This window comes from Candida jiufengensis, assembly GCF_024610255.1.
Source record: "Candida jiufengensis strain CBS 10846 chromosome Unknown scaffold5, whole genome shotgun sequence".
In the NCBI taxonomy this organism is placed as follows: Eukaryota; Fungi; Ascomycota; class Pichiomycetes; order Serinales; family Debaryomycetaceae; genus Lodderomyces; species Lodderomyces jiufengensis.
In genome coordinates, this window is record NW_026261558.1 from 1187720 (window position 1) to 1213216 (window position 25497).

At 26.3% G+C, this 25497-nt stretch overlaps 12 protein-coding genes across 12 annotated transcripts; 5 read left to right on the top strand and 7 right to left on the bottom strand. All coding sequences in view use genetic code 12, as the record gives it.

Annotated features, from left to right (window-relative positions):
* Positions 1 to 85: 85 nt before the first annotated feature.
* KGF54_001926 (uncharacterized protein) lies at positions 86 to 670 on the bottom strand (the record flags this gene model as incomplete). The annotated part of the gene is made up of 1 exon (XM_051762349.1): positions 86 to 670. The coding sequence occupies one exon, from the start codon at positions 668 to 670 to the stop codon at positions 86 to 88; it is 585 nt and encodes a 194-aa protein (XP_051621464.1).
* A 566-nt stretch (positions 671 to 1236) lies between these two features.
* MNR2 (putative Mg(2+) transporter) lies at positions 1237 to 4380 on the bottom strand (the record flags this gene model as incomplete). Its single annotated transcript, XM_051762350.1, has 1 exon — positions 1237 to 4380. The coding sequence occupies one exon, from the start codon at positions 4378 to 4380 to the stop codon at positions 1237 to 1239; it is 3144 nt and encodes a 1047-aa protein (XP_051621465.1).
* A 1504-nt stretch (positions 4381 to 5884) lies between these two features.
* KGF54_001928 (chromatin-binding transcription coactivator) lies at positions 5885 to 6397 on the bottom strand (the record flags this gene model as incomplete). Its single annotated transcript, XM_051762351.1, has 1 exon — positions 5885 to 6397. The coding sequence occupies one exon, from the start codon at positions 6395 to 6397 to the stop codon at positions 5885 to 5887; it is 513 nt and encodes a 170-aa protein (XP_051621466.1).
* A 239-nt stretch (positions 6398 to 6636) lies between these two features.
* Positions 6637 to 7626, bottom strand: KGF54_001929 (D-arabinose 1-dehydrogenase (NAD(P)(+)); the record flags this gene model as incomplete). The annotated part of the gene is made up of 1 exon (XM_051762352.1): positions 6637 to 7626. One exon carries the CDS (start codon positions 7624 to 7626, stop codon positions 6637 to 6639), a length of 990 nt encoding a protein of 329 aa, XP_051621467.1.
* Positions 7627 to 7884: 258 nt separating this feature from the next.
* On the bottom strand, positions 7885 to 10188 carry HOF1 (formin-binding protein; the record flags this gene model as incomplete). The annotated part of the gene is made up of 1 exon (XM_051762354.1): positions 7885 to 10188. One exon carries the CDS (start codon positions 10186 to 10188, stop codon positions 7885 to 7887), a length of 2304 nt encoding a protein of 767 aa, XP_051621468.1.
* A 1646-nt stretch (positions 10189 to 11834) lies between these two features.
* On the top strand, positions 11835 to 13265 carry RCH1 (Rch1p; the record flags this gene model as incomplete). The annotated part of the gene is made up of 1 exon (XM_051762355.1): positions 11835 to 13265. One exon carries the CDS (start codon positions 11835 to 11837, stop codon positions 13263 to 13265), a length of 1431 nt encoding a protein of 476 aa, XP_051621469.1.
* Positions 13266 to 13345: 80 nt separating this feature from the next.
* PEP7 (Pep7p) lies at positions 13346 to 15184 on the bottom strand (the record flags this gene model as incomplete). Its single annotated transcript, XM_051762356.1, has 1 exon — positions 13346 to 15184. The coding sequence occupies one exon, from the start codon at positions 15182 to 15184 to the stop codon at positions 13346 to 13348; it is 1839 nt and encodes a 612-aa protein (XP_051621470.1).
* A 361-nt stretch (positions 15185 to 15545) lies between these two features.
* PTC7 (type 2C protein phosphatase) lies at positions 15546 to 16673 on the bottom strand (the record flags this gene model as incomplete). Its single annotated transcript, XM_051762357.1, has 1 exon — positions 15546 to 16673. One exon carries the CDS (start codon positions 16671 to 16673, stop codon positions 15546 to 15548), a length of 1128 nt encoding a protein of 375 aa, XP_051621471.1.
* Positions 16674 to 17504: 831 nt separating this feature from the next.
* KGF54_001934 (F1F0 ATP synthase subunit e) lies at positions 17505 to 17798 on the top strand (the record flags this gene model as incomplete). The annotated part of the gene is made up of 1 exon (XM_051762358.1): positions 17505 to 17798. One exon carries the CDS (start codon positions 17505 to 17507, stop codon positions 17796 to 17798), a length of 294 nt encoding a protein of 97 aa, XP_051621472.1.
* Positions 17799 to 18246: 448 nt separating this feature from the next.
* On the top strand, positions 18247 to 19305 carry KGF54_001935 (ubiquitin-protein ligase peroxin 10; the record flags this gene model as incomplete). The annotated part of the gene is made up of 2 exons (XM_051762359.1): positions 18247 to 18292; positions 18347 to 19305. The coding sequence occupies 2 exons, from the start codon at positions 18247 to 18249 to the stop codon at positions 19303 to 19305; spliced, it is 1005 nt and encodes a 334-aa protein (XP_051621473.1).
* A 267-nt stretch (positions 19306 to 19572) lies between these two features.
* MNN10 (alpha-1,6-mannosyltransferase) lies at positions 19573 to 20673 on the top strand (the record flags this gene model as incomplete). The annotated part of the gene is made up of 1 exon (XM_051762360.1): positions 19573 to 20673. One exon carries the CDS (start codon positions 19573 to 19575, stop codon positions 20671 to 20673), a length of 1101 nt encoding a protein of 366 aa, XP_051621474.1.
* A 275-nt stretch (positions 20674 to 20948) lies between these two features.
* Positions 20949 to 24626, top strand: SWI1 (Swi1p; the record flags this gene model as incomplete). Its single annotated transcript, XM_051762361.1, has 1 exon — positions 20949 to 24626. The coding sequence occupies one exon, from the start codon at positions 20949 to 20951 to the stop codon at positions 24624 to 24626; it is 3678 nt and encodes a 1225-aa protein (XP_051621475.1).
* Between the last annotated feature and the right edge of the window lie 871 nt (positions 24627 to 25497).

The window sequence follows — 25497 nt, forward strand, 5'->3', positions numbered from 1 at the left end:
TATAGTGAAAGAATTTGTAAGATTTTAATGAAATTTTCATAAAATATTAGATAGAACTAATTATTTGAATAGCTATATCAATTGATTAATCATCTTTTGATCTTTTAATATCACCATTTAATTTATCATAAGCACTTTGATTATTTTTAATTTGATTTTTTAAGTTTAAAATATCTTTATCTTTTAAAGCAATTTTCTTTTTCAATTCTTCAATTTTAGATAATTCAACTTCATCAACTTTATTCAATTCCAATTTTTTACCCTTTTGTAAAACAGCTTCTCTATAAATTTTTTCTTTTAATACTAATTTTTTAACTATTGTAACAACAGTGAAAATACATAAAGTTAAATATAAAATTGAACCACTTAAATATAAATTTCTTTGAGAATAAAATTTTGAAGCTAATCTATCATAATTTACAAAATTTCCAGCTAAATTATTATCATCTTTACGATATTTTTGTAATCTTTGTAAACAATCTATTAATTGTAATGACATTAAACTTATACTAAATAATAAAAAAATTTTAAAATTTTGTAAATTTGTTAATTTATTATATAAATCTATTATTTTGGATCTCATTATATATGGCATTGGAATTACTAATATTAATAATGTAAACATTTGAAATGTCATTACTCCAAATACTATTGATAATTGTAATGACATTTTTGAGTTAATTGAATTCAATTGAATATAATATGAAAAGTGTTGTAAAAAAGTAGTTTAAATATAAATGGCAACTGTTTTTAAAAATAGATGAAACTTGTTAAAATATTATTTTTCCTATCAGAAAATTATATTACGTAATAATATTATAAGTCAAATAAGTTGGAAAAGGGAATATCACCTATGGACCCAAATTTTGACGATTCTTCAGAACTAAATTTTGTTATCGTACTAAAATTTATTCAAGAAGTGTATTAAGATATAATATATTCAAAAGTAAATGTAATTTGTATGGAGAAATTTTCTGTAGGATGGCTGTATTACTAGTAGACTGAACTTTGATTGCATGACAAGTGATAATAATTATTGCAAATTGGCTTAATAAAAGTAAATGATCTTTGAATACCTCAAGGGAACAAGTTGATCAATATAGTCTGGATCTAGAGTTTTAATTATAAAGTCAAAAGAGAACATTATTAATAAACATTAAATGAAAAAATACAGTGCATTAAAACCTATTAATTATAAAACCATTCTATGGTTCGATCGTTCTATATCGTGATTCTTTATAATCCAGTGACTTTTCTTGCATAATTATAAGCAACAAGACTAAACAAAGCCATAGCTCCAACAATACACCAAAACCAAGCTAATCCATCATAATCTTGCCCAGGTACCAAACAATTCATCCCCCATAATCCAGTAACAACATTAATAGGTAATACAATAGTACCTAAAATAGTTATTTTTCCCAATACATCATTAGTATCATTATTTACTTTTGTCATATCTATATTTATTTGAGCTAAATAATTTGAATGAAATCTTGCTAATAATTTTTCATAATGATTTAATGCTTGACTCATTGTTACTATATGATCTTGAATATCACCAAGATACATTGCTATTTCTGATTGATGTTGATGATAATTTGTATTTAAATTATTTGAGTCTAAATCGTTAAATCTTTTACTGAATCCCTTTATAACATCTGCCTTTGATGAAAGTAAACGAAGTACTGACATTACTCGTTTACGACATTCTCCTATTCTTCTCAACATATCTCCTTTTCTTTTCCATCCTAAAATTTTGGATGAACCTGTATCTGAAGTTGATGTTGATGTGGTACTTGATTTTGATTTTGTCTTTTTATTCATTTTAAATAATCCATTATTATTATGATCAACAGTTGATTTTGATCTTTTCCTCCATATGAATACATTTTCATGAGGATCTTGTTGATTTTTTCTATGACGTATTCCTTGTTGTTGAAATTGTTGATGTTGATGTTTTTGTTGTTGACGTCTATAATGACTACTATTATAATGTTGACTTTCATTTTCATCTTCTGAATCTGAATCATCTGAATCATCATGTTCACCTGAATGCATTCTTAATATGGCATCTTCTATAGAATTCACTTCAACTTCAATAGATTCAATCATTGGTGCAAAAGAATCAGTAATATCATCAATTAATGCATAACATATCCAATCTGATGAAACTGTTAAATAATCTTTCAACATTCGAGCTCTTCTTCTAACATTTATTGGATGTGGTGTTGGTGAAAAATGAAATGTAATAACTGCATTTTTAAAAACTATAATATACATATTTAATGGTGATAATTCACCTTCTCTTATTTTCTTGGTTTTGGATTTCACTGTTGTTGATAATGGAATTTCATTGACTGAATTAGTAAATTTTCTTTTGTTTCTCCTAAAAATATTACTGAAAAATCTATGAACTTTAACTTTTAGACTATTCCCATTATGTCCATATAAACTTGTAGTATCCGAGAGATTATCATACATTTCTTGTAATTTATTAAATTTTTTTTCTTGTTCTTTTGCCCTCTGTTTTCTTCTTTCATAAATGACATCAAAAGAAGTAAAACAAATGAAATAATAAGATTTAAATAATTCAACTTTTTCCCTTGCTTCTCCTAAAAATATATCTTCTGTAGTTAATGGATGTATACCAAATGTTCTTGATATAACTTTCATTTCTTCTTCTGTTGGATCTAATACATCTAACCAAAATGGATCAGATATAGTTAAATCCCCAACTGATAACGGTAAAGGAGTTTCATTGCCAATTCTTGGGACTTTTAAGGCCTGTAGATTACTAGAACTTAATGATTCCTGTTTCTTGTGATTGTTATTGTTATTGTTATTATTATTGTTATTATGTGAGTGTGAACTTGTTGATGGAGCACCAGATACTTTAATATTTGGTCTAAATAATTCAACTAATCTTTCATAAATCGTTAAATTTGATTCTTCATTGTTTATTAATCCACCTAAAGTAGGTGAATGTATAGTTTTAGCTAAATCTTCTCTAAAATAAGTAAACCGACATAATTCACCTTCTTTAGAATTACTGTTTTGAGGGTTATTAAAACTTGGACCTCTATTTAAAATAGTTGGTATTTGATCTTTTGATTTTTCCCATGGTTGAGTGGGAGTTGGTCTAATTCTAAACGAATCATGTAACAGATCTAATGAATCTAATTCATTTACTTTAAAATTGTCAATTAAAGGAGTATTTTCATCTGACTCTGCTTTATCATCATCATTTTCATCTTCTACTTCATATGAATCTTTTTTTGTGATTTTCGTAGTTGATGTTGTTAATGGCGGTGATGATGCTGCTGATTTAGTAGTTGTAGTAGTAGGTCGAGTAGTTGGTGCATATTTATTTGAATGAGAATCATGTACAACATCTTTACCAAAATTGACAGTATGTTTATGCTCTAAAGCCTTTTGATGTTGTTCTTTTTCAATTTCTTCATATTCTTCTTTTATAAATTCTTCTAAAACTTCTAAATTTGGCCATTCATTTCTTTTTTCATCATCTCTTTGATAATCATAATAACAAACATCATCTAATGAAGTAGAATCACTTGAATGATCACTTGATGGATTTGATTCACCAAATTCTAATGAATTTACAGAATATGAATCTTGATCATCTGGATTATTTCTACCATTTTGTTCAAAATTATCAGAATAAACATGACGAATTTCTCCATCATCATTTTCAAATGGATTTTGCCAAGATTGTGATCTTGCAAATTGTCTTTGTTCTTTAGTAAATTGATCCATATCTACAGCTATTGCATTTGGTGATATATTACCATTTGTATCATTATTATTATTATTATTGTTGATATTATTTGGATAATTAAAATCTTTATCTGATGAAGTTGAAGAATTTCTTAATAACAGTTGTAAATTTCTATTTGTTAATGGTAAAGTTGGTGAAGTTGAAACATGTTGAATATTTGGATGTTGATTATAATTTTGTGAATCGGTATTAGTAGTTTGATAATTATTAATACTATTTGATTTTTTAAAGATATTACCATTTGATCTTCTTCTTGATCTTGCAGGTGAAGAATGTAAATGAGCTAAATCATCATATTTTCTATGATCAATATAAGTACCAGAATTTATTAATTTTTCTAATGATGAAGTACTTTTATTTATTTCATTACTTAAATCATTAGTTTGATTAGTTGTTGTATTATTATTTAAACCATTTAATAATTTTGATTTCTTATTTGATTTTTTATGACTGTTATTATTATTATTATTATTATTATTATTGGTACTATTCTTTTTATTAGGTATATGATTATTTAATGATTGTGAAGGTTGGATAGTTGATTCATTATCTTCAGTCAATAATTTATCAGTACTTTCCATTTTGAATAGTGATTAATGTATAGTTTGAATGAATATATAATTGTGTAGTATTTATTTGATCTGTAATTAATAAAACGATTTAATGGCTATATGTTGAATAAATTACTGAAAAATGTAATGATTAAAATTTGATTAAAAACCTTTAAATTGTTAAGTCTTCATTCTCTTATAGAAGTTGTTTGAAAATATATATAATGATTTAATTAAAATTTGTATTATAAAGATTCTAAAATAAATAAATTTTGAAATGTGTATATTAATTAAATAAATTTCTTTAATGTATTAGATTGATTTATTTATTTTATTTGTTTATTAATAACATTAAAATAATGATTCTATACTTAATTAATTAGAGTGAAAAATTAAATATATATTTTTATAGCAAACATATAATATATGAATATAATTTAAACTACAATAATAGATAATAATGTAAATACTAAGAAATCTTTATGATAATCATTTTGTAAATATTTTGAAGATAATTCTTTTTCTAAATGTTAAAATATTCTTAAAAAAGTTAAGTAAAATTAATAATAATAGTAAAGAACTTAAAAATAGAAAGAATAAATTGTCACATATTATTCTTTATTGAAAAAGCCTCTTAAATATTAAATTGAATTGACAATATAGAAAAATTGAAGTGAAAGATTATAGTTTATAAGCCAAAAAGTAACATCAAGATTAACAAACTACTAATAATATCAAGTACATTAAGTTAAAGAAAATATACTTTCTGAGTGTCAAAATTAATTTTGTTAAATTTAAATTTAGTATTTATTTGATTAAGTGGTTATTGTAAATACATTTCAAAAACGGAATTAAATTCTTTCATTATGTAGAATAAGGAATTTAAAGTGAAAAAATTTGTTTCAATTCCAAATAATTAGTTAATAATTTATTTATTCAATTTGAGCCAAATTGTAATAAGTTGTAACATAAAAGATAACAAGATTAATGGTCTTGTGATCCTTATTTTCTTATATTTTAAAATTGCTATTTTAAAAGATGTGTATTAAATTTAATTTTTTTATTCTTTCAACCTGTATATAATAAAATAATATTTTGAAGCGCAATTTGATTTATTTTTTTAAGTTTTAAATAATATTAAAATTCAGGGTCCAAATTAAACGCGCGTATTTTTTCTTTTATTCACAACTCTACTTTAACTATATTGTCAATATTTTTAGTACAATTATGTAGAAATATCACTATTTAAGAAGTACGAGAAACGTGATATTGCACGTGATCTTGATATATAAAAATAATAAACCCATAGAAGATTTGATATATGAACCAATAATATATTGAACGACGTATAAGCAATGATTAAAGCCAATATTGCTATAAGATAAGATTGCTAATAAGATCCGATGTGTATAAATATAGATAAAAAGTATAGAAAAGTAAGGAAGAGGTAGGCAAAAATATATAAACTAATTTAGCATATAGTTCACGTGATAGTTAAATCTACAAATTATGAATGAATTTAAAATCAATTTTTTTAATCTTCTTCTTCACTTACTTCTTCTTCATCTTTTGTATCTTTTGTATTTTCATTTACTACTTCATCAAAATCATCATCATTTAAATTAATTTCTTCATCTTCTTCCTCATTGTTATCGTTATCATTTTCTTGTTTTTTTTTATTTTCTTTTGATTTCTCATTATTATTATTATCAGTTTTAACTTTTTTTGTAGGAGGTTCAATAGATTTAGGTTTAGAACTTACACCACCATTTAAATTATCTAATGCATTTTGTATTTTATTATGAGCTTCAATTAATTTATAATAACTTTCTTCAGTTAATGATATTCCTTTTTTTCCAGGTTTTTTTTCACCTGATGAATCAATATAATATTCTCTTATATCTACTAAATTAACATTATTAAATTTTCTAATTGTTACTCTTTTTTTAGAATCTAATATAATTTCAGTTTCTTCTTCTTGATTTGGTTGTTGATTTTGTTGTTGTTGGGATTGATTTTGTTTTGAATATGTTCTTTTGTATGCCATTGTATTATGATATGATTTGGATCGAAGAATCAATTAATTGTATTGGTTGTTTTATTGAATTGATTTGATTAATTGAACGTGTCTTATTAACGTGTAGTAAATCAAATTAATTAATTTACATATTAATTTTTCAGTGTCAAAACGCGGAGTAAACTAGAGTTCAAATAGAGCGCATAAATATCGCAAATAATATTATGTACATTCTATTCTATCTATAAATTTGTATTCAGTCTATAAATTTAATGATTACCACTAGCCCAAGTTTCATTCAAATGATCACCTAATTCATTTTGAAATCTTTTGATTAATTCATTATCTTTCTCCAGTAATCCTTTTTGTTTAATAGATTTAAAATTATCAATAGCAACATCTAATTCTTGAATATTTGATACACCTAAAACAATAGGACTTTTATACTTGATTAACCATTCATTAATTGCATATTTAGTAGATAAATCAGCTAAATCAATGTTCAATTTAGTATATAATTCTTGAATTTTGTGTTTTAATTTATCATTTGCTGGATGGAAAGAATGAGGAGGTTGAGATCTTAATAATGACATTGATAATATGGACCCATTTAATATTTGTTTTATACCTGCTCCTTTTTTAAATTTATCATAATATTCAAATAATAAATTATTTTGTAAACATCCATTACAATAAGATAATATAATATCTAATGGTTCACCAAATTCTTGTTTCCATTTTATTGCAATTTCATATAAAAATTTAATCGGATATCCAGTTATACCTATATTCTTAATCACTCCTTTTGATTTAAATTTTAGTAATTCTTTTAATGCACTCATAATTTCATTTGGTGATACAAATTCAATATCATGCATATATACAACATCTAAATAATCAGTCCCCAATCTCTTAAGTGATCGTTCAACACTAAATTTGACATTGCTAGGTGAGTAATCAAATTCATCTAATTTAATTCTACCTGCTTTGGTACATATATAATAAGAATCTCTAGTAAATTCCGAAGATAATTTTTGTAATGCATTACCTAATAATTCTTCAGATGGTCCATAATATGGTGATGTATCTATTGCATTGAACCCCAACTTGAAAGCTTTTCTTAAAATATCCTCTATTGGTAATGTTTCTGGGTTTTGGGAATATTGATGATTGAATACTGCTCCTCCTATTATGAATGGTGGTAAATTTTCAATTGGTTTAGAATTTGATGATGTTGGAGTTGTTACTGATTGACTCATTTTTGGTACTCTATGTTGAGCAATATCTTATAACGGGTATTCACAAGATGCAGTAATTGACTGAGGAGATAGGTGAGGTAGTACTTGTAGTACGATTGATGAAGATTATTTTAATAATTTGAAACAATAATTCAAAAAAATAGTTTTCAGAGAGAATTAAAATTAAGCGGTAAATTATAAAGGGTAATAAAAATTAATACATCGAATACATACATAACATAAAAATCATACTCTTTAGTAGAGCAATCCTTTATTCAATTAATCGTGCTCAATAATATAATTACCAGGAATTAATCCAATCATCCCAATAAATTCATCATTACAATTTTCTCCCAATTCACAAATAAACCAATTATCTTCTTGTTTATGTAAAATATACATATCCCATCCCTTTTTGAAAAATAATTCACTTGCATGTTGTGGTTTGAAAGAATACCTTGCTGTTGCTTTTGTGATGTATGGTTTTTGATTTATTGGTGTTAGTTTTTTTGAGGGAGTTGATGGTGGGGAAGTATAAATGTTTTGATAAGGATGGGATTGTAATTTATGGTATGGATTTGATTTTTGTTGCTGTTGTTGTGGTGATTGTGATTGTGCTATATCTATCATTGATTTTGGTCTTGTGAAATTTATTGAATCATATCTTTGAGCTACTTCATTATGATCATCAATATAATCTGATTTAGGTCTTTGCTTTTTAGGAGTTTGAATATTATTGTTGTTATTGTTATTATAAGGATTATTAAATTGTTGTTGGTGTGATTGTTTTATTGGACTTGTTGCAGCTGATGATCTTACTGATTTTCTAAATTGATTTACATCTCCATCCCCACCTGAATTTAAATCTTCTAAAGCTTTAGCAATAAAATCTATTGAGAAATCTTTCATTATAGGTACTTTCTGTTGTTGAGGGGACTGTTGTTGCTGTTGTGGTGGTTGTTTATATTTAAATTCATTTGTAGATTTTCTTGTAATTTGATCTTGCATTTGTTGAATTTGTTTTTCACGTCTTCTTGGTGATGCCCAATTTCTTTCCGATGTACTATAATTTGAATTTGATGATGTTGAACCTTGACTATTTGTCATTCTTTCTTGATTATGAGTTGAAAATACATCATTATCTCCTGATGTACTTACTGTTGATTGAGTCTTATGGGATAATAAATCAATTGGCGGTTTTCTTGTTGGTGAACTTATTTGATTTTGATTTTTAAGTGGTGGAATTTTTGTTGGTGTTGTTGTTGGAACTAATGATTTGTATGGGGAGTTATTATTACTATATGCTGTAGTTGTGATTTTATTATTTGTTTCATATGCTAAATTTGCTTTTGGAGTAGGTGTCATTTGATTTCTACCATTTGTTGGTAATTCTTTTAATGGAGATGATGAAACTTGATAAATGTCTTGATGTTGATATTGATATGGTTGTTGCTGTCTTTGATGATGTGGGGTTGAGTTGATATTATTGAATGTCTTAGTTGGAGATGGTGATGAATTATATATGTCTCTTTGTTGTTGAGGCTGGGTATGTTGTTGAATTGGACTAGTATTGTAATTTCCATTTGTTGAACCATTAGATGTTGCTTTTGAATTTGATGAATAAGTAGAGTAAGTTCTAGTTAAAATTTCATTATGATCTGGGTTCTTTAGATTCAGTATTGTATAACCAACTTGTGGTTCATCACATCCAGTCATATAATCAACATATTTTGGATCATCATATATTTTATTTCCTGTCCCATAATTTATACCAAATTCTTGTATATCTTGTTGAGGTACAACCAATGCGAAATTTGATCTTGCTAAGTCAATTGATTGATCTAGATCAACACATAATGTTGCTATATTATTACAATATGTAAAACAATTAATTTTAAGAATTTGAATTCTCTCTATTTCCAATTTATAAAAATCATTTATTGATATTATCCAATCTCTTTTATATATATCGTTTATTTCTTTAAATACAGACACTGAATATTGATAATTTTTATTTGTAGTATTCATAGATTGTGCAATTTTATTATATTTCATTTGATTTTTTTCTAATTCTTTACCCCAAGTAGTTTGTAATGATAATTTTAATGACTTTATTAGTGAACATTCTTCTTGATATTTGGATTTGTAATGGTTTAAATCTTTTAATGCTTGACCTCGTTTATTAATTAATTTATTAATATGATTTTTCAATTTTTCAACTTTTTTTAAATATAAATTATAAAATTGTTCCAATTTTTCTAAATTTAATTGAGTTAATGATTTAATAAATTTTGAATTGTAATTTATCATTGATTGATTCTCAATATTTAATTTATCCAATGATTTTTTCAAAGTTCCTGTTTCCTTTGACCCAATTATACATTTATTTGACAATTTTTCAAGTTTTTTATTATATTCTTTTTCAATTGATATTTTGTCTTGATAAAACGTTATTATTTCTGTTAATGTTGTTATTGAATCTTTTATTCTTGTTGATATTATATGAAAACTTTGTTCTGGGGAGTTACCCCAAAAATTGTTAACAAATTCTATATATGATTGTTGTGAATCTGATATTCTCATTCAATTAATATATGTACTATGATGGTTTAATTGAAAAGTTATATTATGAATAATATGATAGTTTGATAGTATTATTTTAAAGATGAGTTACGGAAAATTGTTTTGTCTAATGTTACTTTGATATTGTCATATAACTATGAAAGATTATTCTATTTTGATAATAAATTAAAATGATTTAAATTAAAAAAATATTTAAATGATGTTAATATAAATTCTTTTGTTTATAATTTGTCTTAATTAGGTTTTACTATAATTAAAGTGCACAAAGTTTAATTGATTGTCGTGAAACTTTATTTTATAACTTCAAAAAATAATAGACACTAAAGCTAATTGAAATTATGTAAGTATGTCAGCTTTGAGTAGTTGCAAAAAAAGCCCAAAGCTTCTTGGTGGATTTGCATCTATTAATATATCATGAATTTGGTTATATTCATTTTGATAAATTAGAACAATAAACGTTTTAAAAAATTTTTAGTTGACATATTCTGGCAGGTTTTTGTTTTTTTCTCAAATTTTAATATTGCTACATTCATAATAATTCATTCAAATTTTTGAGATAGCAGCTATAAAACCTAAGTCCTTATAAGGTCAAACTTAGTTTTTCGAACAATAGAAGTCTCAAATAGTTTTTTCGAGGATTTTGCATTTAGTTGGTACCTTATAAAAGTAAAACATGCAGCTATTGTCAATTTTGCTGTGTTCCTCCTTAAGCTACAATTAAATTTCTTTAGTCCTAACAGATCAGATTTTTAAATCATACAATACAAGCTGTTACCAAAAAACGGACTTGAATTGTATAGTATCAGTCAAGTACGTATAATCTATATCATTTAGACGAGACTTAATTCAATTAAAGTTTTCCCAGTATAAAGCTTATCTCTATAAACATTTGATTCAGCCGCTTGATAAATATTCGTAATTTTAGTAAGGGAGAGCAACAATCATTTTCTTATCTAAAGTATATATGGTTATAACAGTGACGCTAAATTATTTAATATTCATACTTCATGAGAAAAAAACAAAAACTTTATAAACTTTTTGGACAGCGATCTTCATATTCTAATTATTTCATAAAAGTAAATTTGTTAAATGTTTCAAAATTTATTTCTGTAACATTCAAACTTTATTCCCAGTTTGTATCAAACCTGTATATAAACAAAAGTATTACTCGATCCGATTAATATGAATTGTGGGTCACTGAAAAATTGATACTTTATCACTATTCTCAATGAAAGCCTACTTTGGTTGAAACTTAATTAGTTTCAATTGTGATCATTCACCATATTGCTTAATAAGAGACTATTTTCATTTCATATTCGGAAGCTATTGGTAGAAAAATATTGTTAAAGATCAATTAAGACATCTAACCGAGCTAAAATAAATTTGTCTGAAAAAAAAAATTATAATCACACAAAAATTACATTATCCAAATACAATATAATATCAGTCTTTTAAACAATTTATTATATAATAAAAACCATTTATCCATTATAAAAAGTTTTTAAATTCGATATATACCACATTAAGTTAAATTTATATAAAATTTCTAATGATATAGTTCAAAGAACGGTTAAAGATAATTAGATTACAATAAAAAATTAGAAATATAGATTCATACATAAATTTTCATACATTCGTATTATAAAATGTTTGATAGACTAACTTCATCCCCCACATATCAGAATATAATACAATCTAAAGGATACATATGGTTCAAAAAAATACTAGATTTTTTAATAGCACAATGGTTTTTCATATTTTTAGCAGCATTTATTGCATTAGCTCATTCTTATCCTGAATTTGCAAAACAAGGTGGGACAGTAAAAGCAGAATATTCTATTGGATATGGAGCTGTTGCAGTAATTTTTTTAATTAGTGGATTATCAATGTCTTCAAAACAATTACTAGTTAATTCATTAAATTGGAGAGCTCATTTTACTGTTTTATCATTAAGTTTTTTAATTACTAGTTCAATTATATATGGAATTGCAACTGGTATAAAAAAAGCAAATAATAAAGAAATAGATAATTGGTTATTAGTTGGATTGATTGTTACTCATGCTTGTCCAACTACAGTTAGTTCAAATGTTGTTATGACTAAGCAGGCAGATGGTAATGATATTTTAACATTATGTGAAGTTTTTATTGGAAATGTTTTAGGAGCATTCATTACACCTGCTCTTTTGCAAATGTATATGACAGGAGTTTGGGATTTTGGTAACCCTAGTTATCAACCAACTGGAGATAGTTCAATTGGAGATTTATATAGAGAAACAATGAAACAATTGGGATTATCTGTATTTATACCATTATTTGTTGGACAAGTTTTACAAAATATTTTCCCAAAACAAGTTAAATGGACACTTACCACTTTTAAATTAAATAAAGTTGGATCTTTTATGCTTTTATTAATTATGTTTCAATCTTTTTCTACTGCTTTTGCTCAACATGCATTCACTTCAGTTAGTCATAAATCAATTATATTCATTTGTTTTTTCAATTTTGGTATATATTTATTTTTCACAGTTATAACTTATATTTATGCAAGACCTTATTTTGTACGACGTTGGCTTTGGGAATTCCCCAATGAAAATTCAAGTTGGTTATATAAATGGTCTTACTGGTTTTTTAATCCTTTTTATTATAATAAAAGAGATGCTGTTGCTATCATGTTATGTGGACCTGCTAAAACTGCTGCATTGGGTGTATCTTTGGTGAGTTCACAATATGGTTCACATAATCCAAAATTAGGGATTTTATTAGTTCCTTTGGTATTATATCAAGCAGAACAAGTTATGACAGCACAAGTATTGACTAAATTTATGAAGAAATGGGTACATTATGATGATAAAAAGGAAGAAGTAGAAGAGAAAAATGGAACATTAAATACAAGTGATGAAGAAAATCAATTAAGTCATAGAAATACTCGTGAAGAAGATAAAGAAGAAATTAGAGAAGAAAATGAATTACATAGAGAAGAAGCTGAAGAATTAGGGGAAACTACTAGTGTAAGTGACGAACATGATATTAATAGAGATGTAGATTCTGTATCTACTGATTTAAATAGAAAAACATAATATAGACAATTATAAATTTTCTTGAACATAGAGACTATAGACTATATAATACATACAATAAATTTTTTAACGTATAATTTTCAAAATCCAAATTCTCCTAATTCCATTTCTAGATTTTTGATAGTATCAACAATTTCATTCTTATTATCAATAAGTGAATTTAGCTCATCAAATTTCCTATTTTTCGTAAATTCATCAATTGTTTTTTCAACTAAAAATTTTTGTTCATTAAGTACCATCAATTGTTCTCTCAATTCTCTAATTTGTTTCTTGGTTAATCTTGGCACAGGACTTGAATCCTTTGAAATATCTTGAGAATCTTTGTTTGATGATGATTCTAAGGTTTGTTGTATTAAAGCATTTTGTAAATCATTAATTTCTCTGTACTTGATTATATTCTCTTGTAAAAAAGTTGCAACACTTTGATAAATATTCATTAATATCTTGTTATACCTGAGTTGGAACTCATCACGTACTATTATTCTATTATCTTTCTTGTAAAAAAATTTATTTTTGAATTGTAATAATGAATTCTCAAATTCCTTTAGGTGTAGCATTAATTTGTGACCCGTTTTTAAATTATCTTCTTGTTGCCTGTTGTTTATATCTTTTAATTTATCTACTTTTATAGTTCCGTTTTCATATTTGTGCATTAATTTCATAATTTGTTGCTTTTGTAAAAACAAGCCTTCATACATTGTAAAAACTGATAAATCTTCTCCAACTTCTTCACTGTTGGCGGTGTGAGCTCCATGAGTTTTCTTCCAATCAAACAAAATAGCATTCTTACAATTAACACAACATCTAAATCTCAATTCATCATCAATCTCTGACCACAGTTCTTTAACTTTTTGTGAATAATTTAAATTAGGCAATTTTTCCATAAATGCTAATACAGGAACATAAATTGAACAGTGTTTACGAACTCCATAACTATCATCACATACAATATTGCCACATAATCTACAATGATGTTTTCTAATAATGAAATTAAATTTTGTGAAACATATCGTGCAGTTAGTTATTGTTGAATCATTTCTCCAATTATTTCCTACTAATTCTTTCTCGTCGTTATCTATATTGAACATTGATAAGAAATTTGAAGTTGTTTGTGAGATTGATGAATTTTGTTTTGTTTGTTGTTTTGAAAGTTTCTTGTCCACCATTAAGTTGATTAATTTGATGAAGTTTCTCTGAATTTTGGTTCTGTATAATTGATTTGAGTCAATTTGTACTTGTCTCTTCAGTTTAAATTCTTTAGTTAAGTCAATCATGTTAACTTCTGTCTTCATTCTCTCTCTATAACATAGTTCACAACATCTACTCCATTTCCCATTTGATGAAGAATCATCTTGTGGTCCTTTTTCTTTTGGATCATCAGGATTGGGATTTCTTAATTTGATTTGATAATGTGTATGCTCATTACAATATAAATCCCCACATTTCCTACAATTAACTATACCATTTTTAACATTTAATTTTATTGAACATATTTTACATTTTAATTGTGATTGCAGTTGGGCATGTTTCCAATGTTTTCTAGTGATTTCATTGCTGTTATTGTTATTTAAGTTTGATGAATTTGAGTTGGTCGATGATAATGTTGAATTAGGTTCTGGACTTGAATCTCTACTATTTATATCTCCTATACTAAAACCTTGTTCTGTAAATGCTATTTTATTGATTTTTTTAGTAGGCGTCGTTCGGCTCTTGGTAGTGGATACTGTTGATGACTTGGCCCCTATATTATTGTTATTGCTAGTATCATTTATTTTTGTTGTATTTGCATTTGAATTATCATGTGAATTTGAATTTGTAGTTGCATTTTGATTTTGATTGTGAATATCATCAATATGTTGATTTAATTGTGATAGATTTATCATTTGTTCATTACATATGGGACATCTGAATTCAGTCATTTTTGATTCTTTGTTGAGTATTATATTATCATGATTTTAATTGAATATAAATATTATTTATGTTGTAATCTAAATTTACTGTTAAATTAAGTAAGTACTAAAACAATATCTAAATTTATTCTGAAACATTTCGTGTAAATTTATATTTATTTAATTTTTTTTTGTTAATTCCTAAACGATAAGATTATCAATGAAATATATAACAAAACTTAAACACATACAACTACATTTACTCAATTGTAGTGAAAGACTGAATTTAAAGATTCTTGATTCTACATCATCGCTCTCACAATTTACAAGTTGCTTATTTATATATTGAATGCAAAAAAAACTATTCTATCTATACATACTAATATATTCATTATAAAACTTTTACTAATACAATTGTAACATCATCTTCTTTACCACCTAAATATTTTTGACCAGTTAATCTACTTAATTCTTGAGCAAAAGCACTAGGATAATTACTATCTTTACTTACTTTAACAACTTCATTAACAAATTTTTTTGCTATAATATCAAGTTCTGTATCACCTTCACTTAATTCATCTTTTAAAAAAATTTCTATATCTTGAGGTATAACATTATCTGTTACTCCATCAGTTGCAAACATGATTAAATCATTTGGTTTTAAATCCCATTCATATTCATCTGCTAAATTGGGAGAATCTATTATATATCTTCTACCTTCCATTTCTGCTTTTTTTAATATATGTTTTGGGATTTTAGCTAATTGATATGGTGTATTGAAATTATGAGTTTGGAAATTTGTTTCTTTTATTAATTTATAATCTCTAAATAATCCACACCAAGAATCTCCTAAATTTGCAACTTTTAATTTGAGGTCTGATGTTAATATTCCTAAACATGCAGTTGTCCCTCCAATTTCCACTTTATCTGATTGTAAAATTTGTTTAAAAGATTCATCTAATATAGATTTTGCCGTTATATTTTTACTAGTGTCTTTTTCAAAATTCAATTTCATGTGTGAACATAATTCTCTTGATATTGCAGAAGAATCATATCCTGCTTCTGACCAACCCCCAACACCATCAGCTACTCCAATTGCTATAGAACCATCTTGAATTTGTTTCGTTACAAATAAATTATCTTCCCCAGTTGGTGAATCCAATGCAGCAGTATTATTATTTTGTTTCTTGAATAAATTTGTACTTGGTTTTCTATTTTTTGGTTGATATGCAACAGCAACATTATAATTTGTAAAAGTAGTTAATGCTGAATCATAATTTAATGATGCTGATGTAGATGCTGGGGGTTGTGATGAAGTTGGTTGTGAAGTTGAAGTTGAATATGATTTATTATTATTTGAATTCCATGATGATGATGATGATCCTGTTGAGCTTGTATATGAATTTGAATTTGAATTAGTTGATGTAAATGATCTTGCTGATTGATTTAATGAAGTTTTTATAAAATTTTGAGTAAAAGTAGGTATTATTGACCTTTTGGAAATAAAAGATAGTAACATTGATATTAAAACTATAAATAAACAAAATTTTAATGTTTTTATAGAATTTATCATCCACTAAAATGTCTATGATTTTTTCTAGTACACTTAATATTTGTTTTTCAAGCTTGATATCCAATTTCTCTTCCAAAAGTTGATCTAAACGCTTTTAAAACCGGCTTAAAAATTGAATAAAACCTACTAAAATATTTTGAATTTGATTTGATTCTTATAAATTTTATTTGCAAAATATTTATTATTATATTTCATTTAAGGTTTTTTAGATTTTACTATTAATTGTTAAAGTACTTACTGTCGGTTATTAATATCCATTGCACGTGACTAAACTTTCTCTTGCAACAATTATTATCAACAAACTATTACGAACCCAGTTTTTGATCTAAATCCATTTTAATAGAATAATTCAATTAAATAATGGAAAAACAATTTTTCAAATTTAAAGGTTAAATCTAAAAGCGCACATTACTGGATTGAACTATTTAAAATCTCAAATTTTTGGCAACCAAATTAATTTAAATTTTAATTAATTGAGTTGGATAGATTCTGATCCAACACATATCTCTCTAACGTCAGGTACTTAAAATAATCAATCGGAATCATTGTAAAGCTCATTATTTTCTCATAATACCAACTTATAACTAACTTTTAACATATATACTTCAACTCAAATTTAATAAAACAGTAAATCACGTGATCAAGTAGTAATTGTGTCCAACCAATCAATAAATTAAATTTCACTAAAAAGTTTTTCAAAGTGAAAAAAAAAGTGTTGCAAATCTAATTAAAATAACCACCATAATACAACATAATAAAAAATAAACAAAATATACAATGTCAACAACATTCAATGTATTTAGATGGTCTGCTTTAGGAGCAGGTATAATATATGGAGCTTATCATAGGTATTCATTAGAATCAACTCATGCAAAAAAAGAAGCTGCTAAAAAATGGAAACATGAAGAAAAATTAATTCAACAAGCAAAAGATGAATATAAAAAATTAAATGAACCAAAAACTACAACTCCAACAAAGCCAACTTCAATAACTACTGGATCAATTAATTGGGAAGATCCTAATTTAGATTTAGGTAAAGCTTTAGATTCATTACTTGCAAAATTAGATTAAAATTCAATGGGTTTAGATCAGCTTTTACTCAAATTGCATAAGAAAAACTTACAAATAAAGGTATTAATGGGTTTAATAAACCATTCATCTAATTTCACTTAATAAATTTTGATGAAATATGATGAAATGGTTCAAAATAAAGTAAAAAAATTTTCATACATATATATTCAAATCAATTTTAATCATGTACAATAATAGAACGAATTTTCATATTATTTAAAAATGTTAAAAATGTTTACTTTATATAATTCATCCATTGAAGTGTAGTTTCTTCTTTTGTTGTAATCTGTTTTTTGAAAACTAGAGTTTGTATTAGTTCACTTCTCTCTCTTCAAAATTAATCTACATACAAAATTTAAATTCCGTGGGGTAGAAAAAAAATAAGACAACCAGACTTTTAAAACATAATTAAATACTATAGTACATCAATTTAAACAAATAAAGGCATATGAGTAACGAAAGACAACTTCCGTTTGCTGATGCAGCAACCATAGGTATGTAGATCTACAGAACTTTAATAACCAGTTAGTTACTAACACCTTCATTAGTAAGAGCACATCAAAAGGATGTATATTTTGAATCATCATATAGAGATCATTTACAAGATTTATTTCAAATGATAAAAGGACAGCGATTTGTAAATTCATATTCAAAAGAAATAACAGTATTAGCAAAAGCACTTTATGTTGGATTAACAACATTAATAGGAGCAAGGACTTTAGGAGAGGAATATGTTGATTTAATTTATGTAACAAGATCAGGTAAAAAAATACCGAAATTATTACCAAGATTAGGATTTTTGGTATCATATGCTATAATACCCTATATAATAAATAGATTCATCAAATATTTAAGAATCAAAAAAGAACAAGAATTAGAACTAAGTAAAACTAATGAAACAATGGAATCAACATACACAAATTGGATTATAAAATTTTTATCAAATTATTATTCAGTATTGGATACATTATTGAATTTACATATAGCTATATTTTATTTTAAAGGAGAATTTTATTCATTATCCAAAAGATTTTTTGGATTAAGATATGCATTTGGTCATCATAAGGAACCTGAGAAAATGAAAAGAGGTAATTATTCATTATTAGGTGGGTTGATTATTATACAATTTTTTGTTGAAATGATCATGAAATTAAAAGAGTATAATAACGAACTAATTACAAAAGAAGAATCATTAAAAGAACTAGATAAATTAAAACAAGATACAAATAATGAATTAAGAATTAAAAATATAAATCAATTAAACGAACTAAGTAATAATTTTGATTCTAAATTTTTAATAGATCTTAATGATTCAACTCAATTACCATATTTACAAGATAATTCAAGAAATTGTATGTTATGTTTATCACCAATGATAACACCATCTGCAGCAAATTGTGGTCATTTATATTGTTGGGACTGTATAGTTGATTGGATAAGGGAAAATCCTGAATGTCCTTTATGTAGACAACAATGTTTAGAACAGCATTTACTACCTTTAAGGTGATAAATATATTACTTAATATAATATGTTGGTAAAGTACTTGAAAAAAATGATACTCTCATACTTTACAATAAATTGATACACGTAAAAAAATAGAAAAATATTTTAAAACTTTTTCGTAATTGAAAATAAATAATAATAATAAATATTATATCAAGAAATATAATAAATTAAGTTTGACATATTTAACTAATTATTTAGTATATTGAAAGTGTTAAATTGAGGGCTCAAATCTGTCAGTGTCAGTTTATATCACATCATTTTTAAGCAATGAGTGGGAGTTACTCATTACCATATACGAATGATTATCTGGAAGATCATGAATCTTCAATAAATTTTAAATCACATACAAATAGTAATACCAATGAAAAATTACTATCATCATCTTCATCTTCAACTTCATCATATAATTCAAATTTATCATCATATTCATCATTTCAAGATTCAATTCTTTATTTGATAACAAAATATAAAAAAATAGTTATACTAGTCATAACTTTTATATGTCTATCTTTATTTACAAACGTTCCATACATACCCCATTTTAAAAATTCATCACCTAAAATAGTTATAATATTGGCAGCAAATGAAGGAGGGGGAGTATTAAAATGGAAATCACCACAAGAATGGTCAGTTGAAAGATCTTCTATAGCCAATAAGAAAAATTATGCAAAACAACATGGTTATGGATTAACAATAAAAGATATGACAATCAAGAAAAGATATTCTCATGAATGGAGAGAAAGTTGGGAAAAAGTTGATATTTTAAAACAAACAATGAGACAATTCCCACAAACTGAATGGTTTTGGTGGTTAGATTTACATACATATATTATGGAACCTCAAATTTCTTTGGAAGATCATTTTTTAAATAACTTGGATAATGCAACTTATCGAACTTTAACAACTTTCAATCCATTGGGCCTACCTGTTGATTTACAATATGTTGATTATGAACAACCAATAGATTTAATAATAACTCAAGATTGTGGTGGGTTTAATTTAGGTTCTTTCTTGATTAGAAGATCATCTTGGTCAGAAATGTTATTAGATATATGGTGGGACCCAGCAATGTATGAACAAATGCATATGACATGGGAGCATAAAGAACAAGATGCTTTAGAAACGTTATATTCTACTCAACCATGGATTAGAGAAAGAACTGCATTTTTACCTTTGAGAACTATAAATGCGTTCCCACCAGGTGCATGTTCTGATCAAGCTGATGATCCACAATATTTTTTCAAAGATCATGACTTTGTTGTTAATATGGCAGGTTGTGAATGGGGTAGAGATTGTTGGGGAGAAATGGAACATTATAAAGCTTTATCTAAAAAATTACATAAAAGTTGGTATAATTTTTGGCAATAATTAATTTGTGATTCATCCTGTATAATATTCCTCTAATACTTGAGTAGTGATAAATAATTTAGTACATATTCAAAATAATTTAAGTTTAGATCAATATAATATCTACTATTAAAGCATAGACTTGGTCTATTACATGGTAATTAAAATCCGAATCACGTGCTAGTATAGCTGAACTAAATAAAAAAAAAAAGTAACAAAAACTTGCAACCAAAATTATTTTCAATTTTATTATAAATAAATAACTAACTAAAAATATAATACATTTATCATTAATCATGTCTAATCCAAATTGGTTAAGCGATTCAAATTATATGGATAATTCAGGAGATGATTTTTTGAATTCTATATTTGATCAAGATCAAGGTCAAATTCTGCAACCACCGTCTCAACCTTCACAACCCCAACAATCACAACAATCAATGCAAATGCAACAAAATCAAAATCTAGGACAACAACCACAATCACATCCATCAAGGTCTAGTCAACTGCCTTTAACTATTCCTCAGTCACAACCAAATATGAATCAGAATGCAATGCAACCTCAACAATTCCAACAAAATCAACCTCAACAACAACAACAGCAACAGCAACAACAACAAATGCCATCAGAAATAGATTTTAACAATATGATGATGAGACAACTTTCACATCAACCTCAACAACAAATGAATGCAAATAAACAAGAAATGTTAATGAGGATGAAACAACAAATTTATAGACAAAAAATGCAAGCTCAAGCTAATGCTCAAGGTCATTCTCAGAATCAAAATTTAAATCAAAATCCTTCATTACAACAACAACAACAAAATCAGTCAGCTCATGCATCACCAATGCCTACTTCTCAAATTCCAACACCTATTCAGAATAATCCAACTATGGCAAACATGGCTACAAATAATACTGGAAATTTCCCACCTCAATTTCAACAGCAACAAGAACAACAACAAATGCCACCAAGAAATCAAATCCAACAACAGCAAATGTCTCCTCAACAGCAGCAACTTAACCAGCAACAACAACCACAGCAACAACCAATACAAAATCAGCAAATGCCACCGCAACAACAGCAGCAACAACAATCTCAAAATCAAGGTCCTCAACAACAGCAACAGCAACAACGTATGCCTCAAAAACCATCCATGAATACCCAATTAAGCTTTGAGTTATTTCATACTTTATTATTTGACTTCATGCAACGTAGGAGAACTCCGATAAAACAACCAATTGCTATCAATAATAAACGTGTCAATTTATTTGTATTTTACATGTTGTGCCAAAAATTGGGAGGATTTCAACAATTAAGAAGATTCTTAAATATGGATATGCTGCAACAACCTCAAAATCCTTGGGCTTTAGTTGGTGCAAAAATGGGACTTTATGAAGGTGTAAATTTACAAGAACCTGGGGTTAAAGAAAGTATTGATCAACAAGTAAGTCAATGTTATGCTACTAATATTTTACCATATGAAGAATATCAAGGTACTCCTGCTGGACAAAGAGATCTTTCTCAAAGGAAAACTCAATTTCAAGCACAGATTTTACAAAAATATCAGTTACAACAACAAAATCAGCAGAACCAACAGAATCAACAACAACCACAACAAAATCAGCAACAACAAAATCAACAGCAGCAACCCCAACCCCAACCACAACAAATATTTCAACAATCTCAACAACCACAACAACCTCAATCAGCTCCTTCTCAAACTCAATCATTTTCACCAGCTATGACTGTACCAACACCAATGACATCACTTCCTACTCATCAAAGTCCAATGATAAGTAATGCACCAACTCCTCAACAAAGAAAACTATCAAGAGCAAGTAATCCATCTAATCATAATTCACCAATGGTTAATTCTCCATATGTTCAAAATCAGCAGTATAGACAACCTAATCAACAACAGCAACAACAACAAAATCCTCAATTTCCTCCTGGTCAATTCCATTCTGGTCAAGCTCAACAACAACAACCTCCTCAAAACTTTCAACAACAGCAACAGCAACAACAATTTGCTCAACAACAACAAAGACAACAATCACAATCACAACAGCAAAAAGTTAAGCAGCAGCAACAGCAAAAACCTATACCACAAACCAAACAAGAAGCAGTATCTAATATTAAACATATAATCACCAAAGAAGAAGCAAATGTGTTAAAGAATTATGTACCATTCAAGAGAATGATAGAAACTCATGGAAACCATACGATAAAAGATCTTTCACAATTAGCTGGTGAAATCGAAGTTACAAAACCAATTTATTTGTTTGCACCAGAATTAGGAGCTATAAATTTACAAGCTTTATGTATGTCTATAAAGAGTGATAATGGTATACAAAGTTCAGAAGTTGTTAATGCATTAAATACATTGTTGGTCACTACGTCTGATATAAATTATACTTTTGCTATAACCGATTGTTTAGAATTATTAGATACATTGAGTAAATTAGGAAAGGAAGTGTTGCATAAAATTATAAATGGTGAGCCATCTGGTGAAGATATTATAATGAAAGATGTAACAAAATTAGACTCACAAAGTAGGATTGATGATATTTTTAGTAAGTATGTAAATGGTAATAATAAGGATGGAGAAGATATACACTATGTTGTCAATTCATTAACTGGTGAAATTGTATCTGATGATGAAGATGATATTAATGAATTATTTGATTTAGAAGAACCAGAAACTCCCAAAACTCCAACTTCACAGATTGAGGAAATCAAACATTTTCATATTGATGATTACTATACTGCTTTACAAATATTCAAATGGGAAAATAAAGATCATTTTAGTAAATTACAAACTAAAAGTGCAAATGATGAACAAATTTTCTTGGTTGATCAATTAATTACTATTACTATGATTTTGAGAAACATTTCATTTACTGATTATAATAAAGAACCAATGGCAACAAACTGGATTTTCAAAGATTTATTATTTTCAATTATTAAACAAATTGCAATTCATAGATCCAAATTTAAATTTAGTAGGAAAAGATTATGTTTATTAAAAGATTGTCTTTTGATGTTAAACAATATATCATATTTCATTCATTTACAGTCATTGGAAGAAGCATTTTTATCATTTGTTTTAATTAGTAGTTTTGGACCAAGAATCAAACATAAATGGCAAATACCAAGATGTAATTTAGACACTCATACTTATTTCTCGTTTGCTTTAGATGCATTTACAAAATTATTAGTAAGAGAACCATATAATAGATCATTGTTACAAGCAGTATTGAATGGTAGTTTAAACCTTGGCTTAACAACAAGTTATACCAACAATTTTGTAATATCTCAGTATGATCAAGAATATACCAAAAAATTAGTTTATTTATATTTAGGTAAGGAGGATACAAAACATTTCAAAACTGGTATTTTGCTAACTAGAGCTTTCCAATTATACATGAGTATATTACCATATGATGCCAACAGTTTTGAGTTTTCAAAATTTGTTTTTATAAGAGCTCCAACAGTTTCTCAAATGTTATTTGGAGTTAAATTAATAATTGATATGGCACCAATTGAAGATTTAAATACTCCATTAAATAAATTAACCTTATATTGGATCTTACACAATAGAGAATTAATTTTAGGAAATTTTGCAAGAATTGTTGTTGCATTAGCTTCAGAAACTGGTAAATTTCCAAGAGAATCAGCAGAACATTCAATATTATCATCAGCATTGACTAAAGCATTAATTGTTGTAAATTCATTAGTTGATAATGCGTTAATTGCTAAGAACCTAGAAGATTCAGAAGAAACTTCAAATCAACATTCTGAATTAATGGAAAAATTAACTGATTGTTATGCATTTCCTAGAATTATACCTGATATAAATCTAACTTTAGATACATTTTTGGCACCAACAATTGATACTAATTTAGGTAAAGAAATTGTTAGATTATTAAGATATTTAAAAGATTTAAAAGCTTGTGAAGGTATATAATATAAACGTGTACTATATTTGTAATAATAATGTTGATGACTATTTTAAAATGGATATATCTATTCACTGTTCAAAACTCTTTTTTATATCACTATTGACAACAATTTGATTCGATGTTATAAATATATTTCTTAAAATAATTTATCCGAGATCCTACATTAAAAACATTAAAGAATATAAAGCGCAATATTTGTGCTAAATCGGAATAAATTTTAAGATTGTAACACAAATGTATTTTTTAACTATAAAGAGATGAAAAACTATTATAAAAAAGATAAGGTACCTTGATAACTTGAAGGCTTAATTTTCCCAAGATCACACGATAATTTGCAACCACGAAAAAAACTGATAATCAACCTGTATCTGAAAATCAGTCTTAAATACTCTTACTAAAAAATTAAATCGAAGAACTAAAGTTTTGCAAATAAAATATGTCAAATAAAGTACGTCAAATTACAAAATAATATATCATTTGAAATTAATAAAAATTCTTGGAACGAAGAATAAATAAGTAGCACTTTAATTTTAACCTCTTGTTTACTGATTTCATACTTAAAATACAAACATAGATATCAATTTTAAGGATCAAAATTTAGTTTGAAAGTTGATAAATCTTAAATATCAATATTAGGAAATCATGGACAGAAGCAGCAGTGAAATTGAAATAACGCGGAAAACGTTTTTAATTACAATCAAACCTTGTTGATACAAACCATAACAAAGTGGAGATTCATTTACATCTTAATCTCATGTTGTAATTTCTGAACTTTGTTTAACACCGATAAGCTATTTGACATATTTTGTGTTACATATTCTCATGCCTCAAATTACTTAATTCAGCATTATATTCCCATACTTAAATTGAATTGTT